The sequence below is a fragment of the Rhineura floridana genome, chromosome 11, assembly GCF_030035675.1.
Source record: "Rhineura floridana isolate rRhiFlo1 chromosome 11, rRhiFlo1.hap2, whole genome shotgun sequence".
In the NCBI taxonomy this organism is placed as follows: Eukaryota; Metazoa; Chordata; class Lepidosauria; order Squamata; family Rhineuridae; genus Rhineura; species Rhineura floridana.
Window position 1 is genome coordinate 74,127,373 of NC_084490.1, and position 18,804 is coordinate 74,146,176.

The window sequence follows — 18,804 nt, forward strand, 5'->3', positions numbered from 1 at the left end:
GAAAAGCTAGCAATAGAACCATAAAAGAAACAAAACTAACTGAACATTCCACTCGAAAAGCTAAAGACCAATTTTTGAAACGGGTGACCGACTACAGCAGTTAAGGAATACGAAAGCTTCGGAGTTGCAATTGCGCAAACTCACTCCAGCTGAGGCATGAGCCCTACGTCAGTAAAGCGGCAAAGAATCGATTGAGCCACTCCCACTTTCCCTTTTGCTTTTTTTAATTGCTGTTTAATTGGCTCTCCTCATTAAACCCGCCTTTTTTTCAGCCCCACCCTGTTTTCTTGATTGGTTTGTGAAGGTGGGATTTCCGACCGAGGGTGAGCGCGGCTGCTCCTTTGCTTTTAGCCCATTGGCTGCTCTATTCCTCCCTCCTCAGGTTCCGCCTTCTATCAGCAGCCTTTCCTGCGGCCACCATGTACCGTTCGCTCCGCTCTTTCCAGCGTTTGAGCTGCGCTAGGGGTATCCTCGCGCACCGGCTGCTCCCGCGCGCCGCTCTGCTGCTTTGCCATCGTCCACGGAGAATGGTGAGCGCGCGGCCGAGCTTCTCTCGCCAAGAGGGAGCGACGGAGGGACGCTGAGAGGTGACCTTTATCGGCCTCTGCAGAATACCTCTCAGGGCACCTTCTCAGCGAACCCCTCCTCGCGGTTGCGGGGTTGAAGCTGGGGGACGTGGAGAAGAGAAGCCTGAGGGTGCGGGGGGGCACCCGGTCAATCGGGCTCCTCCTTTCGCGTCCACCGTGGTGTGGGCAAACGTGGCCTACGGTTAGCGGGGGTTGGGTAGGGAGTCAAGTTGTGGTGAAGACCCGTTGCAGGCTGTCTATAACTCTCTGCCTGCCTGCCTGTGCCTTGCAGCGTCACGTCTTCCAGTAATATATGAACCCCTGCCAATTTGTGAGCAGCACCAGCCCCTCGGATAATGACCTAGAATTAGGAGTGAGCAGTGAAGTGGCCAAGTTTGCTGACGACACTAAATTGTTCAGGGTTGTTAAAACAAAAAGGGATTGCGAAGAGCTCCAAAAAGACCTCTCCAAACTGAGTGAATGGGTGGAAAAATGGCAAATGTAATTCAATATAAACTAGTGTAAAGTTATGCATATCGGAGCAAAACATCTGAATTTCACATATACGCTCATGGGGTCTGAACTGGCAGTGACCGACCAGGAGAGAGACCTTGGAGTTGTAGTGGACAGCACGATGAAAACGTCGACCCAGTGTGCGGTGGCTGTGAAAAAGGCAAATTCCATGCTAGGGATAATTAGGAAAGGTATTGAAAATAAAACAGCCGATATCATAATGCCATTGTATAAATCTATGGTGTGGCCGCATTTGGAATACTGTGTACAGTTCTGATCGCCTCATCTCAAAAAGGATATTCTAGAGTTGGAAAAGGTTCAGAAGAGGGCAACCAGAATGATCAAGGGGATGGAGCGGCTCCCTTACGAGGAAAGGTTGCAGCATTTGAGGCTTTTTAGTTTAGAGAAAAGGCAGGTCAGAGGAGACATGATAGAATTGTATAAAATTATGCATGGCATTGAGCAAGTGGATAGAGAAAAGTTCTTCTCCCTCTCTCATAATACTAGAACTCGTGGACATTCAAAGAAGCTGAATGTTGGAAGATTCAGGACAGACAAAAGGAAGTACTTCTTTACTCAGCGCATAGTTAAACTATGGAATTTGCTCCCACAAGATGCAGTAATGGCCACCAGCTTGGATGGCTTTAAAAGAAGATTAGACAAATTCATGGAGGACAGGGCTATCAATGGCTACTAGCCGTGATGGCTGTGCTCTGCCACCCTAGTCAGAGGCAGCATGCTCTGAAAACCAGTTGCCGGAAGCCTCAGGAGGGGAGAGTGTTCTTGCACTCGGGTCCTGCTTGCGGGCTTCCCCCAGGCACCTGGTTGGCCACTGTGAGAACAGGATGCTGGGCTAGATGGGCCACTGGCCTGATCCAGCAGGCTCTTCTTATGTTCTTAAAGCAAAGATGCACCAATGTTCCATGCTCTACCTGACAGGTGTGGGAGGATCCAGGAAGTGCCGCTGTAGCCTAGAATGCACGGCAGGATAATGCCTGCCCCCTCCCTTGGGTGCTGATCTGGACAACATAAATGTATCTCTTTGATACTGAAGAATGAATTCTAGTTTGGTAAAAATGAACCTCGGGAAACAAACTTGTGGCTGCCTCAACAAATAACTCGGTGTTGTTTGTTTGTGAGGCTTGTTTGTTCCCTGCCTTTGTTATGTGCTTTCAAGTCGATTTCGACTTATGAATCAGCGACCTCCTTTAAATCAAATAATTCTCAAGGTGGCTTACAAGAAACGGGAAGTAACCCAATGGCCTCCCCAAAACAGCCAGCCCTAAGTTTTCTGGCTGATGGATGGGGCCAGAATATGCTTTTCTTCAGCTCTGCAGCCTCAGGACAACTGTATGTGGAAGCCAGGTGTTCTTCTCAGCTGGAAGGGAAGAAACCACATTTGCTTCCTTTTTGGCTGATGGTCTTCCCTTTGCCATACAGTTCCCATGGAGACAGGCGGTGTAACCCCCCCCCCATGACTCTTAGTCCCCTGGCTGATGGCAGAGGCCAAAGTAAACAGTGACATTATTTGCCTAATATTCTAGTCAGGAAGGAAATATTGGGTAGGAAGCTGCTGAAGCTAAGATATAATGGTTTGGTGACGGGGGGGGGAGATGTTCCTTGGCTCCCTGCTACTTATTTGTTAAAAAGTACAGGAGCCCCGATTTTCCTTTTTTGTATTTCAAAATACAAACCTTCTGGGTTACATCTGATAATATTATCATATTAACAATATTACCATGATCTCTGAGCAACTTAATTTTGAAATAGGGTGAGCCCCATAGATGGAATAACCTGCCCTCTGTGCCGAAGGGGAGGGTGCTCCGAGAGGTCTCTATCTCATTTCATGTTGGCTGAAATTCTTGCCAGATATGTGAGTCTCTCATGTGGCTGCTTTTGGCTTGGGCAGTACTGCTGTCCAAGTGAAGTCATGGTACCCAACAGCATTAAAATTAAATGTACTGCCTCCAAATTGATTTTGACTTATGGCGACCCTATGAATAGGGTTTTCATGGGCAGCGGTATTCAGAGGTGGTTTTACCATTGCCTTCCTCTGAGGCTGAGAGGCAGTGACTGGCCCAAGGTCACCCAATGAGCTTCATGGCTGTCTGGGGATTCAAACCCTGGTCTCCCAGGTATTAGTCCAACACCTTAACCACTACACCACAGTGGCTCTCCAGCAGTATTAGCCAGGATCAAAACAGAGAGCATGAGAGAGGTTTGTGCACCACCTCTAATCTGGACTTGGAAAGGATTAGAAAATTTTGTAGAAAGCCAGGAAAATTTCTAATACCCTAGAATCTAGGGCCTAGATCAATTGGGATCTAGTGTGCTTAACTGATTTGCATTCAGGAAGTAAACAATGTATTACATGCCTTATAAACTGAAATATTAGAAACCAATTCACTAAAACACTGTTATCTTTATTATTATTTATTATTATTATTATTTATTAGATTTGTATACCGCCCGACTAGCAATAGCTCTCTGGGCGGTGAACACAAGAAATACAATAAAATCACATAGTATAATACAGCCAAAAACATATAAAAATAAAACAATCTAAAATCAATCACAGCAGATTTTAAAATTACATTAACTTAAATTAACATGCCTCGGAAAAGAGGAAGGTTTTAACTTGGTGCCAAAAGGATAACAATGTCGGCGCCAAGCGCACCTCCTCGGGGAGACTATTCCACAGTTCGGGGGCCACCACTGAGAAGGCCCTAGTTCTTGTCATCACCCTCCGGGCCTCCCTATGAGTCGGAACCCGGAGGAGGGCCTTCGTAGTAGAACGTAGAGTACGGGCCAGTTCGTATCGGGAGAGTTTTTTAAGACATTATGTGATTTTTAAAAGTTTTTTAAAATAGCAATATTGTATTTAAATGTGTGGCTGTATGTTAGTTGAAGTTTTGTGGCTGAAAATATGCTGTGAGACATGTACCATGACAGAGTATATTGAATATATACAATGAGTATTTTATCACTACTATTCTGCTTCTTTAAAACTAAACTATCATAACTGAGCCGGAGATAGTTTGCTTTGAGTGCAGCAAGATATCTGTTTCTAATTGTCTGCTTCTGACTATCTGATATTCTTGATTAAAGGTTTTGTTATAGAGAAGCAGTTGGAAGAATTATCATTTCCCCAAAATATTCATTCAAAATCCTGCAAAAATGTAAATACTTGAATGCTAAAGTCAAACTTTTTCATTTTCCAGTAATCCATGCTGATTGTCTGTTGTCATTTAGTGTCATGGTGCAATCCTGTATGTCACCACAGTTAATATTTAAGAGGCAAAAGTACAAATGTGATTAAGTGGTTTAAACTCTGAACTGTGGCTTGACAAAAAGGCATCATGGGGAAAATTGTGTATTTGGCATTGTTTATATGAGGTTGAGAAGAGCAAGTTATTAGAGCTTTGTAGTAAAATCTGTGGCTAAGAGGCAAAACACTAAACTGGAACAACCTATATGATCAGAATGGGCCTCCCCTGGGGACTGATGGATCCATCCAATTTTCTGTCATGTTTTCAGTTTTTAACTTGTTCAGCCTGACGATACGGGCATGATTCTTGGAGATGTGTCATTGACTACCTGCTTTCTTGAGCCTAACTAAGATGGCTAGGGTGGAGCACAATGCCTGGACAGTGGAAACGATAAGAACTCATTGTGTTCTATGTATGTTAAAGGTGGCAGTGGTGCAACTCTTACTGAAAAAATCATCATTTGATTTAAGTAATTATTATCTAGTAGAGTAGGTTTCATAGAATTGCCTATGTGAGGCACTTGTTCTTTTCTCCAGTATAATTGATTACTCTTCTGCACCCCCATCCCCACTTTGAACCCATGATGTAATCTCCAAAGCTTTTGTATCTGTCTTCAGTTTCAAAAGCAGATTGCCATGCATCCAGGGAAGTTGCTTTTAGACGTTGCCCTGCCCTGTTGAGCTCATGGAACTTGTTTCATCACAGTACTCTGCTCCTAACACCAGAAACCTTGTTTTTGCTTCTGCTTCTGCTAGTTGATTCACCCTGTTTGAACCATGGTTTGTATTATGGTACTTTGTGGCCTTTTCTGATAAAATAATTTTTAAAAGAGAGCCAGTGTGGTATAGTGGTTAGAGTGTTGAACTACGACCTGGGAGACCAGGGTTTGAATCCCCACACAGCCATGAAGCTCACTGGGTGATCTTGGGCCAGTCACTGCCTCTCAGCCTCAGAGGAAGGCAATGGTAAAACCACCTCTGAATACCACCTATTCATACCTATGAATACCTATTCATAGGGTCACCATAAGTCAGGATCGACTTGAAGGCAGTCCATAAAAATAAAATTTTAAAAACAACATTCTGGCATTCTGTGTTAACATTTGTGTTTCTTTGGTGTGTGTTTTTCTGATTTACTAGAAAAATGATCTCTTCATTTTACCTAATTTTTCCCCATTCCTCAGGCTAGCCAGGACTCATTTAGAATAGAATATGATACTTTTGGTGAACTCAAAGTTCCAAATGACAAGTATTATGGAGCACAGACTGTGAGATCCACAATGAATTTTAAGATTGGTGGAGCAACTGAACAGATGCCAGTAAGTAATTTAAATCGGAATTTATTCTGTAAAACAGAGATGGGGAACCTCTGGTACAGATTTCTATTTGGTTAGTGAGGCTGTTTTCCCCAATCCATTCTCACTTACCCCACACCTAACATCATATGTGACCATCAGGTGTGAGGCAGGTGAAAATTCAGCTGCTGGGGAACAGTCCGGGGCCTTAAAGTGCTTCTGATCATTCCTTGCCAAGGAGACTCGCTATCAGTGCTGATCAGCACTCACAGGAAGCCAGCTTGGATTGACTGTGCTGTGGAGTTTCCCGTTGGGAACTTCGTAACATAGCCAATCTCAGTTGGCTTCCTGTAAGCCCTAGGCAGGTGATTGGCACTCACAGGAAGCCCACTGGGATCTGCACGCATCCCTTTGCATTGCCAGCTTGAATTGCAGCTGGTGACGCAGAGGATCTTCCTCTGGGTGTAGCTTGAGCCATGCCTACGAAAGATTTTGGGGGGGCATCTGATGTCACTGTAAAACATTAGGTGATTGACAGATGGGAGACCCTGGCCACCATTCAAAATGGCCTGTGGGTGTTGATCTTATTCTTCACCCCTGCTCTAAAAGCAATCTTGAGGTCTAGTGCAGATATATCATCACTCAGAATTGAAACAGGTTAAGTTTTGACACTCAGTAAAAATCTATTATTTTGGTGTCGGGGGCAAAATTAGTGGAAATTTGAGATTGATGTGGGAATATATTGCCCTAATTATTTTTATTTTTTGCTGGATAGCAGGGTGTTTTTGCAGTTACATGTTCTTATGAAACTGCAACAATTCTTGGCCCCATCAATAGGGCGCAAGGTGGAAAGGGATAAGAGCATGTGAGGGAAGATTTATGTGAGAGGGAAGATTTAAGTGGGGGGGGGTTGGGTACAGTAGTATTGTTTAGATTGTTGATGAATATATGTTTTTCAAAACTTCTAAATAAAAAAATGACTATAAAAAGAGTATGTGGCTGTGTGAATTGGACTTGTTTAGAAGGAAACATACTAGTAAAATGGCTTCCTATATGTGCATGTACAGTTTCACAGTTCTTAGGATTATTCTTTTAATTCTTAGGTCCAAGTAATAAGAGCTTTTGGTATCCTAAAACGAGCAGCTGCTGAAGTAAATCAGGATTATGGCCTTGAGCCAAAGATTGCTAATGCCATTATAAAGGCAGCAGATGAGGTAAGAGGGAACATAAACATCTGAATAAACTTTTATGTAGCAATTTACAGTAGCAAAAAAACCACCTGTGGAGTCATGAAATGTTGAGTTCATATTGGTGTTTGGAAGTTAGGATTGTGTTTTAATCATAAGATATAAAGAAAATGTTGTATTGGTAGACACCCCACTTGAAAGCGCAATAGGTCTTTTGTCTGCCTTTCTGCAATCTCCAGTGAAGAACAGGTACATAGATATAAGAACGCGTTGTAGATTATTGCAAATTGTATGAAGTGAATCGAATCCCCACTAACCAAAATCTGCAGCTAACTGTTTGAGTTTTTGAATTCTGAAATTACATTTTACATCTCAATGTTCAGTCATTGGGATTGCTCCTAAAAGTCTTTCTTGTGCTTGAAATCTTGCTTCCAAGTTAGACACAGGTATACTGAGAATGTAGGATTAGGTTTAACTTATCTGTGTGATTATAGCTCATTACTTAAGTATCTATATATTTTTCCTTTAGTTTTAAGTTTTGTTGATGTTCAACGGAGAAAGTGTTGTGAAACATCTTTACTGAAATTTGCCCCCAAAGTAGGATGATTAGGGTAAAACAAACCTTGTGGCCAATCTGGCCTCAAATAATGTATCTTAGGGCACTGACATTTTAATATAAAAGCTCTGCATAACTGAATCAAAATTGATGCATGGAATTCTTTGTAAGCAATTACTTGCCTTCTGAAAATTCTTTGATTATATAGCCACGAGAGTGTCTGTATACTATAGTCAGCATGGATTTTTCACATTCCACAATGTTAAATTGAAAATACCCCCCATGCCATTCTGATGCTTCCCATAAGCTCATCTCAAACCAAAACCTTACATAACTTATAGTCCTGAACTCAGAAACGCTTGCTTAACAACCCTGTAAATTTTCATGGTGATACACAAAATAGTCAGAGAGAATAGAGAGTTCAAAGTATAAAAAGAGAGAGAGAGAAACCAGATCCCTTTTGGACTTTTTTCTGTCAGTGTTCTCATAATCTGTTGAAATTAATTAAAAATCAGCTGTGTTTGCAGAGTACCTGGAATCCTATTACTGACTTTGCCCCATACTCTGACCTTCATCTACTGCAGATTAAAAGTTAATAAAATGCCTGGCTGATTTTTAATTAATTTAAGAAATATAACATTGAACCCAGTGATAAGGCTGGGCATGCTCAGTAAGAACCAACTGTCAATGTTCTAAAAGGCTTGCCTAATCAGGGGGCCGCACCCACATCAGACTTTGATTTCACTTAAGACAGTCATGGCTTCCAGCAAAGAATCCTGGGAAGTGTAGTTTGTGAAGGGTGCTGAGAGGAGACTTAGTCCCCTGACAGGGTTCCAGGGGCCAGAGTGGTTTAACAGTCAGCCACCCTGATTGAAGGTCTGTGAGAGGAACAGGGTGTCTCCCAGCAAATCTCAGCACCCTTCACTAACTGCACTTCCCAGGATTCTTTGGGAGAAGCCATGACTGTCTAAAGTAATATAAAGGACTGGTATGGATGTGGCCAGGGACAGCTTTGGTTTAAATTTGGGTGGGAGGCTACGTGTGCCTGCTGTAGAATAAAAAGGTGGGGGAAACCCTGGAAGAAGAATGATATTGTTCACAATGTTTTCCTTTTGGAAATGAAAGGGGCTTCTCCTCTGCCAAGTGCCCACCGATCCAATCTCCTGCGCTCCCTCTTGCTCCCTCCCCCTTCCTCCCACCCCCTCCTATTTCTGCCCTCCTTCTCCCCTCCCTGGCCCTCCCCCAGGTCAGTTTCACCTATCCTAAGCATGATTGCACAGGAGTAAATCCCACTGAACTAAAAAAGCATGCAAATGATCAAACCTGCCCTCCCCTCATCCTTCCTATCCCCTCCCTCTTATCCCTCCCCTCCCTCTTCTTTCACCTATCCCTCCCCCATTCCCTTCCAATCTTCTCCTTTCCCCTCCTTCCCCCTCCCCCTCCATGGTCAGTTTTACCTATCCTAAGCATGATTGCATGGGATTAAATCTGATTAAACTCAATAAGCATGCAAACGATCAAACTTGCCCTCCCCCTCCCTCCCATTACCTCCCTTTTGCCCCTTCTCTCTGGCTTCCTTCAACCCTCCCCCTCCTGCTCCCCTTTCCCCCCTTTCTCCTTCCCTCTACTCTCCCCTCCTCCTCCCCATGGTCACTTTTACCTATCCTAGCCATGATTGCATGGGAGTAAATCCCACCATATCAATAAGCATGCAAATGATCAGACCAGCCTTTCCCCTCCTTCCCCTTTCCTTTCCCTTCTTCCTCTCTTCCCTTCTTCCTCCTCCCCTGCCCGCTCCAGGCTTCCCTCCCCATGATCAGTCTTACCTATCCTAAGCATGATTGCACTGCAGTAAATCCCACTGAACACAAACCTGCCTGCTCCCATCCGCCTCCTCCCTCCCCATCCCCTGTAGTTAGTTTCATCTATCCTAAGCATGGTTGCAGGGTAGTAAATCCCACTGAACTCAATAAGTATGAAAATGATCAACCCATTCTCAGTAAAATTGCACAGGATCCCATTTCTTACCTCCCGGATTAAAAAGCAAAGAAATTCACTAATAGGCAAAAAACCTTGCGCTTTAAGAACATACCTATAGCCAACAGATATTTGCCACCACTCATCATATGCTCAGAGGCTCATGTTACCAAATTCTTTCAAGCTACACACCAAGTGGATTGCACTGTGAAAGACCAACTCAAATGGTGTTTGCATTTTGACAGATTTGTAGCGCAGTACCTCAGCGAGGAGGTCAGGTCTCCTGCTTCACTGGTGCATACACTATAGCTGCCCAATTTCCCTGCTTTTTAAAGTTTGATAGAAATATCTGGGGGCTATAGGTACGTTCTTAAATGGCAAGGGTTTTTGCCTATTAGTGAATAGTATTTTCAGTTCCCTGGATTCTTTTGTGTTGGTCACAACGTCTGCTGCTGCCCACTGTCAGTTGAACAATATTGGTCACAGACACTATGTAAAAAGGCAAACAATGAGGCATACTCTTGGAAACAGTCTTGTAACTAGTTAAAAATGTTTTGGTCAGAATCCTGCCAGTATCGGTGTTTGGGATGCAGCAACCCTAGTGAGTGCTGTGTGGGTCCAGATGTCTTCTGTTGAGGCCTCTTGCCTATTGGGGAAGACGTTTAGTGTAAATCTTCTTTGTGGTTATGCTAAAACCTTTTTTGACTAGTGCTTTACTAATGCCAAAAATTAGTCTGACACAGTAATACAACCCAGCTTTTCTGGATTGGATCATTGTGTTCATTTTTGCATATTTTTGAAATATTCCAGAGGTATATGAAGATACAAGATTTGCATTATTCCACTGAGGAGGAAGCAAATAGGGTAGCGCATACACAGCTCATCACAGAAGGTGAATACTGTGAAGTATACATGATGGATTTAAAACCTAGCGCTTAAAAGTTATTTCATCTCTGTTCAATTTTACCATCACATTTAGTTTAGTTCAGTAGTGTTTCACGTACATTGACGTTACTATGAAACCAACGTGTAACAATAATAAATTGTCTGTGTTTTGCAGGTATCTGAAGGTAAATTAAATGATCATTTTCCTCTAGTGGTGTGGCAAACTGGATCTGGAACTCAGACGAACATGAATGTTAATGAAGTCATCAGTAATAGAGCCATTGAAATCCTGGGAGGTAAACTGGGGAGTAAGGACCCAGTGCATCCAAACGACCATGTTAATAAAAGCCAGGTTACTATGTGCTCCTTCCAAATATTCCTTCTAACTTTATATTAGATAATATCTCCTAAAAAGTCCAAATATTTTGGGTTTTGTTTGGCTGGACAAGCAAATATGCATGGTGTTTTGGGGGGAAAAACACTTTGTTGGCATGCTGCGTTGTCAGCTATCATACTGCCAAAACACTCTTAAAATAAGCTATGAATTGTTGGATCAAATTTTTAAAACTCTTCAGATGATTTGTTTGGGATGCTAAATTGCTGTCTATGTTGCTGCATAAAAACAACAAGGGAACCACTAAATGACAACTTCCTGGTGTTAAATACTGCATGTACATGAATCTTCTCATTATTTCTATATGCATTTACTTTTCATAAATTGACCTGAACTTTCTATGGGCTTGAGACTTTTGTGATTTGCATTCCTGATTTTGCTACTGGTATGAGTGGCATAATAAATAGGAGGGGAGGTGTCCTTGTTTCACATGCTTGGAGTGTTTTCCAACTTTTTTGTGTAGTTGAAGATCAGATTCAAACAGATGTTCAAATAACAAGCGTCTTGTGTTTGGATATTCTCAGAGCTCAAACGACACGTTTCCAACAGCAATGCACATTGCTGCTGCACAAGAAGTTCATGAAGTGCTATTGCCAGGGCTACAGAAGCTTCAAGATGCCCTTGATGTCAAGTCAAAAGAGTTTTCCAAAATTATTAAAATTGGACGTACTCATACACAGGATGCAGTTCCCCTTACCCTTGGGCAGGTACAAACCTTGACAACTTAATTTTACATGAAAATACTATCTTCTTCTGGGGCACTTTTTGCCAACATTAAGTTTGTCTGCAGTCAAAAGACATATCTTTGACTAGTGTTCAATGACTCATTTATTTTAAATATTTGTCATTTGAAATGGGAACAAGTAGGCCACTAGTATAATCTTGTCTGTGTCTTTTCCTTTTTCCCCTTCCAAGGAATTTAGTGCTTATGTGCAACAAGTCAAATATGGTATCGCTAGGATCAAATCTGCCATGCCAAGGGTCTATGAGCTGGCGGTTGGTGGCACTGCTGTTGGCACAGGACTGAACACAAGAATTGGTTTTGCTGAGAAGGTGGCTGCTAAGGTGGCTGCACTCACAAGTAAGCGAGGACATGAAGGAAACTACTCTAGATAGCTTCTTAGAGAACTGAAGTATAGTTTTCAAATAAACGGAGCCACCTTTTCTAGCAAGAAAAAGCAGAGCTGTTCTCTACTCTCTCTTTGTGTTACATCTACCTAAGCTTCTTCATAAATTGGGGTTGTCCTGTAGCAGAGACTGCTTGTGAATGGCTTTATCAAACTGCTGTTTTCAAGATCAAGAAGGTTATCAACCAAGCAGCTATCAAAGCTAGAAGTATATCCTTAGAATAGACCATATCCGTTCCTTGAGCCGTCTGATCTGGCCACGATGACACATGCCTTAGTTACATGCCGTTTAGATTACTGTAACGCGCTCTACGTGGGGCTGCCTCTGAAGACTGTTCGGAAACTTCAGTTGGTACAACGTGCTGCAGCCAGAATGTTAACTGGGGCTGGTTACAGGGACCATACTACCCCCCTGTTAAAAAAGTTCCACTGGTTGCCAGTCTGTTTCCGGACACAATTCAAAGTGCTGGTGATGACCTATAAAGCCCTATACGGCTTAGGTCCAGGCTATTTATTAGACCGTATCTCCCTGTATGAGCCTGCCCGGGCCCTGAGATCCCCAGGAGAGGCCCTTCTCTCAATACCCACATCTTCTCAAGTACGACTAGTGGGGACGCGTGAGAGGGCCTTCTCGGTGGCTGCCCCTAGGCTTTGGAATTCCCTTCCTAGGGAGGTAAGAATGACCCCCTCTTCGCAGTCCTTCTGCCGACAAGCAAAGACCCTTCCTATTCCAACAAGCCTTTGGAATTGAAGGCTAAGGATAGGGCGTGAAGGGTGCTGCATTGCTAATGTCTATTATATCATTTTTAAACTAGTCTGAACTCTTTTAGCTGTATGTGTGTATGGTTTTAATATTGGAAATGGTTTAATCTTATTTTAATGTAGACTTTGTATGTTTTTAATTATATGGTTTTTTTATCTGGAATCCGCCATGAGTTCCAGTTTTGGAAAAATGGCGGGGGATAAATAATGATGATGATGATAATAATAATAATATCCCAAGATTAACTGCTAACTACCTCACTGCTGGGGGTGGGGGGGAAGACAGGGTAGGTGGGATTTGCACCACTGGAAAGTAATAGTCTAGTTGTAGCAATGTCTTCTTGACATCCCAGGTTTCTAGCATTAGATGTAATGTATATAATGTAACTGGGTATTTTAACCTTTTATTTTGTGTTTAATTTCTCAACTGTTTTCTTTGTCCATGAAAGCCTGGGAACCCTTGGGGACAGATGATCAAGTTGTATTTATTGATATTTGCCCAGAGATGATAAGGTGGACTCTTCCTGTAAAATGATTTATTTTTAAATAGTACATGAACTATGTGGATCACGTGTAAGAGTAGATTGATGGAATGCTAATGTTATTTTTTTAAATCACATTCTTAATTAGGCTTGCCCTTTGTTACTGCTCCAAACAAATTTGAAGCCCTTGCTGCTCATGATGCCCTGGTTGAACTGAGTGGGGCAATGAACACTGTGGCTTGCAGCCTGATGAAGATAGCCAATGACATCCGTTTCTTGGGTTCTGGACCACGGTCTGGTCTAGGAGAGCTAATCTTGCCTGAAAATGAACCTGGAAGCAGCATTATGCCAGGTAGCACAGCCAAGGACAGTGGGGTTTTTGTTAGCTTTGTGTGAATAGATAGTGAGCTAGCATCTTTATATCATATATTTTCTCTTACAACTTTACATGCTTTTCAGTTTTTGCCTTCAAATATATATATATATGCACAATACTATTTTTCTGCTCCCAATGTATGAAATACTGACCTAAATTTTTTATTTAAAAATTTTGTTCTTGAATGCCAAGTTTCTCTGGGAAGATTGTGGTAAGAGATTAATAATGAGGAGTAAATGAAATTAATGACCCTTCAATAATTCTGGGAGATGTTTCAGCATTTAGAACTGTTGGTTGCATTATTAGAACAATTTATTCTAGTAGCAGAGTATTAACATAATTTATGTATTGCATAAATTGCTTGAATTTTCAGTGAATTCAAGTGAATACCAAATAACATTTAGCAGGTATGCAGTATTTTAGCTTGCTGTCATTGTATTTGCAAATTATTGCTGTCATTAGAACTGCCCTTGAAACTACCGTTTTGGGTTACTTGCTCTCATTAGAATTTATAAGATTCTGCCACCTATTTAAATGTGCCCAGGATGCTGCACAATCGCATCCAGGCCTTTTTCTACAATTTGTTTAAATAATATTTTAGTAAGAGTTCCCTTTAAGAGAATAAATGGGCAGAAATGAATGGCTAAAATGTCTGATGAGAAATTAATGTGAGGTCTCTTTCTCCTCTGCCCTCTCCCTTTAAAGGAAAAGTGAACCCTACTCAGTGTGAGGCCATAACCATGGTGGCAGCTCAGGTGATGGGAAATCATGTTGCTGTTACAGTAGGAGGCAGCTGTGGTCACTTTGAGTTGAATGTCTTTAAGCCCATGATTGTAAGTTTGAAGTTCTGATTATGTGACTTAAACTGAAATTCCCAAATACAATCTATGTTAGAGAGGCTAAATAATTGTAGTAAGAATGGATAATTGAGCTTTGTTGGAATCACAGCCTATGCATGAGCTCTGTTACATTACAGCAGGGTTGGCTAGCCCACAGGCCTTATCTGGCTTTTTGTGGCCCCTCCAAGACCCCTCAAAACTTAACATTAAAATAAAAAGCCCCCCTCCCCCCTTTTCTAGTATGTGCGATGATGGTGGTGGAAATTACTTATGCCAGCTCCAGGCTGATATGGATGAGGGAATATTTGATCCTTGGGGCTTCTAATTTAATAAAGAGTTATTAGATCCAATGAATCCAAGGCCTTCCTGCCATATCCCCAGAATGCCTTATTTGGGGACCAAATGCTGGCTTCTGCTAGAGGAAACAGTTGTTGGTACTAGATCTATGTCCACTACACTTTCCGCAGGCATAGTGGGGAACTTCTGCAGTAATGGCTTCACTGGCAGGGGGCACTTCCATGCAATCATAATGCCTTCTAACTAGGTGGGCCTAGCAACTAGGATTGCTCTGTTAATGTTATTTTCTTATCTATAGATGGGTTGTCATTTAGAAATACTGTTGCAAATAGGCTTCTTAAAAAGTTGGCCATTCAGATTACACTACCAATTGTGGTAAAACTGTAAAAGGGTTAAAATTATATTGGAATATTGACTTGTATTGATCCAAAAATGCAAATATTGTATAGCTGTCAGTCATTTCAATGGGCATCTGTGACTTTTAATTATTTTTTTAAATTTTATTTAGATTAAAAATGTGCTACACTCTGCCCAACTCTTAGGAGATGCCTGTGTTTCTTTCACTGACAATTGTGTGACTGGAATACAAGCCAACACTGAGAGGATCAACAAACTAATGAGTGAGTCATTAATGCTGGTGACTGCCCTTAATCCCCACATAGGTAAGTATCTAACAAATGCTGGGCTTGGCTAATGTGAAGCTGTTAAAATGAATATCAGTATATAACTAATATGCTTGAGCATATTTTCAGAGACCTAGAATAATGTCATGTTTGGTCTGTAAGGGAGGTAGGGTAGATTATGGTCAAGGGAAAAAGATAAACTGCACGTAGAAATGTAATAAAAGGGAAAGGGCATAGATGTGCCCAACTTCCTAAAGCTTTAACAGTTAACATTACTGTTTCACTATTTGTGTACTAATCTAATTTCCAAGTATTGATTGCAAAAAAGGAGAGAATTTACCAGGTTGCAATATCAGATACTGGCCTTCTTATGAATCCATGTAACTTTGTAGACTCATAACTGTATCTCCCTCCTATTAAATGTTTAATAGCCATTGTGAGGGGCCCAAATCCAATCAGGATGGCAGCACTTAAGCAGAGGGGTTAACCTTCCCCCTGCTCCATTTTCTTGATTTGAATCAACCCCTCAAAGCTATTTGCCCTGTGCAGCAAAATGTACAGATACCACATTTTAATTGGGAATATGGGATGTGGGGAAAGAGGACCCTTCCTTTTCCAGCACTGCAGATCCCAGTTAGATTTGGGGGCATTGTGACTGTTTTTAAACTTCTTTAAAACAAGTGGTGATCACAGATCTCCTGTAGTTGCATGTAGTATTGTCAAAGGATAGTAGATGCAGAATACTTGCTTTTAGTTTTTCCAAACTAGGTCACTGATCACCAGAAGAAAGAAAGAAAGCAATTTACAAGCAAGGGAGGCTCTAAGATTTGAGTGTTGTTTATGTCAGAACTATCCTTCTCTAAAGTTGTAGATTATCTCGCATAAAAAACTTTAAGCAGTTCACTCATTCTAAAATCAAGTATTTTATGGGAATTTTTCTTCATTGTCCCCAAAATTGCCACTGGTTTTTTTAAGTCCTCAGGAAAACAAATGAGTTTTTATTTCCTGGCTTCCCCCCCAGGATTCACAGCTTTGTACCTAAATCTTTATTCCATTGTACATTGTACGAGTAAATATCCAAAGATCATTTTTTGTGATACAAATGGTTATAACTGAAAATATGAGACAGGAAAAGATGGTAAACCTCCTATAACTTCTTGTTTGGTTTCATCTGTAAGAATAAAAGTTATTCATAATACATTTCATCCATGTTTATCTCAATTTTCTCCTATAGTGAAGAGTCACAAAAATTATTTTTTAAGATTAAAATATGCACTTCTGAGTGTAGAAGCTAAAGGCAGTAACCCTGGGCTGGACTTTCCCCAATTTTTATATCTTCTTAATTCATACCTTAATTTTGACTTCATTTATTTGATCTCATTGTGTAAGTTGTTTAAGTCTTAACATTTTTTAAACCTCACAGCTATAACACTGTATTGGCCTCTTTAGATCAATTAACAGTAGTCACAGGTTTGTTTAGATTCCAGTTTAATACTGATAAACCCATGAAACGCTAGGTGAAGAGTTCATCTGTTTGCTTAGACTGCAATCCTATACATATTTAGTTAGGTTACATCCCTTTGATCATAATGAAACTGACTTCTGAGTAGACAAACATAGGATTGTGCTGTTAAATATATTTAGTAGTAAACAGCTAATAAAAGCATATACAAAGCAAATTATAGCTCTGCTATGTAGATTATGTATTGCCCCTCAGGATTAGGCAGGTGGACAGTACGTTCACCCCAGTGGCAGAGATCAAAGGTGGTTGTGTCTGCTCTCCAGTTTTGCAATGATGATAAAAGAGCCCCTGGCCCAAGTACTCTTGGCTATAATTGGGCTACTTCAGTTATTATTTCTCTCTGGGCTTGCCTACTTCCCTGGATCTCTGATTGCCTTCAATCCATGCCAATACTTATAGGCAAAAGATCATATAGAGTGCAGCATAATTATGTACAAAGGCCAGTAGCATCATTCCTTTGCAACTGGTTTCACAAGCAGCTTGAGTCTATGGTTGCCTGTGATGCTTGGCACATTTCTTTGATCTTCTATATTTTATACCATGCATTACTGTTTGTGCTTTAGCTAAATCATCCAAGATTAATCCCCTGTTTTTCAAGGTATTTCATGCCAGGTGGGGGTGGGGAGTCCTAGAGAATGGACTTTGTGCACTCGATCAGTTTAACCACAAATGAATAATTTTTTTTCTTGCTCCATTGTCTCACCTTCAGTCCAGCACATAGGCTCTCTTACTACATAGAAATCATCTGTCTCCATGGTCGCTGTGACATGGCATTTCTGCTTAGCCATTTTCTCAGATATTGGGGACTTGATCCATCTCTAAGGCTTTGGCATGCCTGCATCACGACAACCTTATAGAGGAGCTGGAGTGTTAAGAATGATTAAGCATGGTTTGGTCAAAACTGAGCACTCTTATAACCCAGTGATCTTAATTGAAATCAGTGGGCCTTAAAAATTCTGGACCATGCTCAAAATTAATTTACTAGTAGTAACACTACTGAATTTTGCTGACCCGTTCTGTTTTGAAGCATCCAAAATTATTCCCTGTCCACTTCGTTAAGTGTTAACCACTTCTTTTCACTCCAGAAGAATAATTATCGGCAATAGCAAAGCTACAAAAAGACTCTTTTTGCTTTACAACAGAGGGGAAAAAACATATTGATTTGGAATTTCCTTGTGACAGATGACTGAAAAGTGTTAAGGAAAAAAAATGAAACTGAATCCTGCTACAGTATATAAAATTCTGATTACCAGTTGTATGATGTTGGCTGCTCTTCTGACAGCAGATAAAAGGCTGCCACTGAAAACAGCAGCCCTGCCTCACTTTCCCCTTTTCCAATTCAGAGATTCAGTGGGCTGCGTTGATGCCATTGTGCTGCAAGTCTCCCTCTCTATCACACTTCACTGGCTGCCACTTTCATGAGCAGCATCCATCCACATACTCTAAGGGCTCAGGGTAGTAGGAGTTTCTGTTTGGCTGGTGAAGCAGGTCATTTGAATTGTTTCTCAGTGACCAAAATAATTATTAAATCTTGTATGATTTTTCCTTCTACATTAGGCTATGACAAGGCAGCTAAGATTGCCAAAACGGCACATAAAGAAAGGACAACGCTAAAAGAAGCTGCTATCAAGCTTGGATTTCTTACATCAGAACAATTTGATCAGTGGGTAAAGCCAGAAGATATGTTGGGTCCTAAGTAATTCTAACGTGGAAAAAAAATAAATTTTATAAACCAAACAATTTTGTTACTTGTGACTATTATGAAACCACAAATCTGTGACTAACCACAAATTATTTTTCATCTGAAGTGGTAGTGGTTTTTCATGATAGGTGTAGTAACATAACTTCAGATATGCTACAGATATCCTAAAAATTATGCTACATCTGGCTTACAGAGATCAGACTCTCCGTCAAATTATTTGTTGAATGTATAGTGCAGTCTGTACTCATAAAATCAACAATGCACTACAGTCAACACACTGCCTCTACTAAGGAAAAAATGCAGTGGTTGCAAATTGTAAGTTATTCTATATCAATTTCATTTATTTTATCAAAGATTTATAACCTGTCCATCAGTACAGGTTACAACATGAAATTATAAACAATCACAGATTAATAAATTAAAATTCATAAAC

At 41.0% G+C, this 18,804-nt stretch overlaps 1 protein-coding gene across 1 annotated transcript; it reads left to right on the top strand.

The window, feature by feature from the left end:
* The first annotated feature begins 312 nt into the window (after positions 1 to 312).
* On the top strand, positions 313 to 18,409 carry FH (fumarate hydratase). The gene is made up of 10 exons (XM_061589986.1): positions 313 to 530; positions 5,532 to 5,666; positions 6,746 to 6,856; positions 10,423 to 10,599; positions 11,166 to 11,348; positions 11,557 to 11,722; positions 13,161 to 13,364; positions 14,094 to 14,221; positions 15,033 to 15,186; positions 18,227 to 18,409. The coding sequence occupies exons 1-10, from the start codon at positions 420 to 422 to the stop codon at positions 18,367 to 18,369; spliced, it is 1,512 nt and encodes a 503-aa protein (XP_061445970.1). The 5' UTR covers positions 313 to 419; the 3' UTR covers positions 18,370 to 18,409.
* Positions 18,410 to 18,804: the final 395 nt, after the last annotated feature.

Excerpts from the sequence above, each read along its gene's own strand:
- FH (XM_061589986.1), top strand. The coding sequence starts at position 420 with ATGTACCGTTCGCTCCGCTCTTTCCAGCGTTTGAGCTGCGCTAGGGGT. Across the intron at positions 6,857-10,422 it reads TTATAAAGGCAGCAGATGAG|GTATCTGAAGGTAAATTAAA; the intron begins GTAAGAGGGAAC and ends TGTGTTTTGCAG. Across the intron at positions 14,222-15,032 it reads ATGTCTTTAAGCCCATGATT|ATTAAAAATGTGCTACACTC; the intron begins GTAAGTTTGAAG and ends AATTTTATTTAG.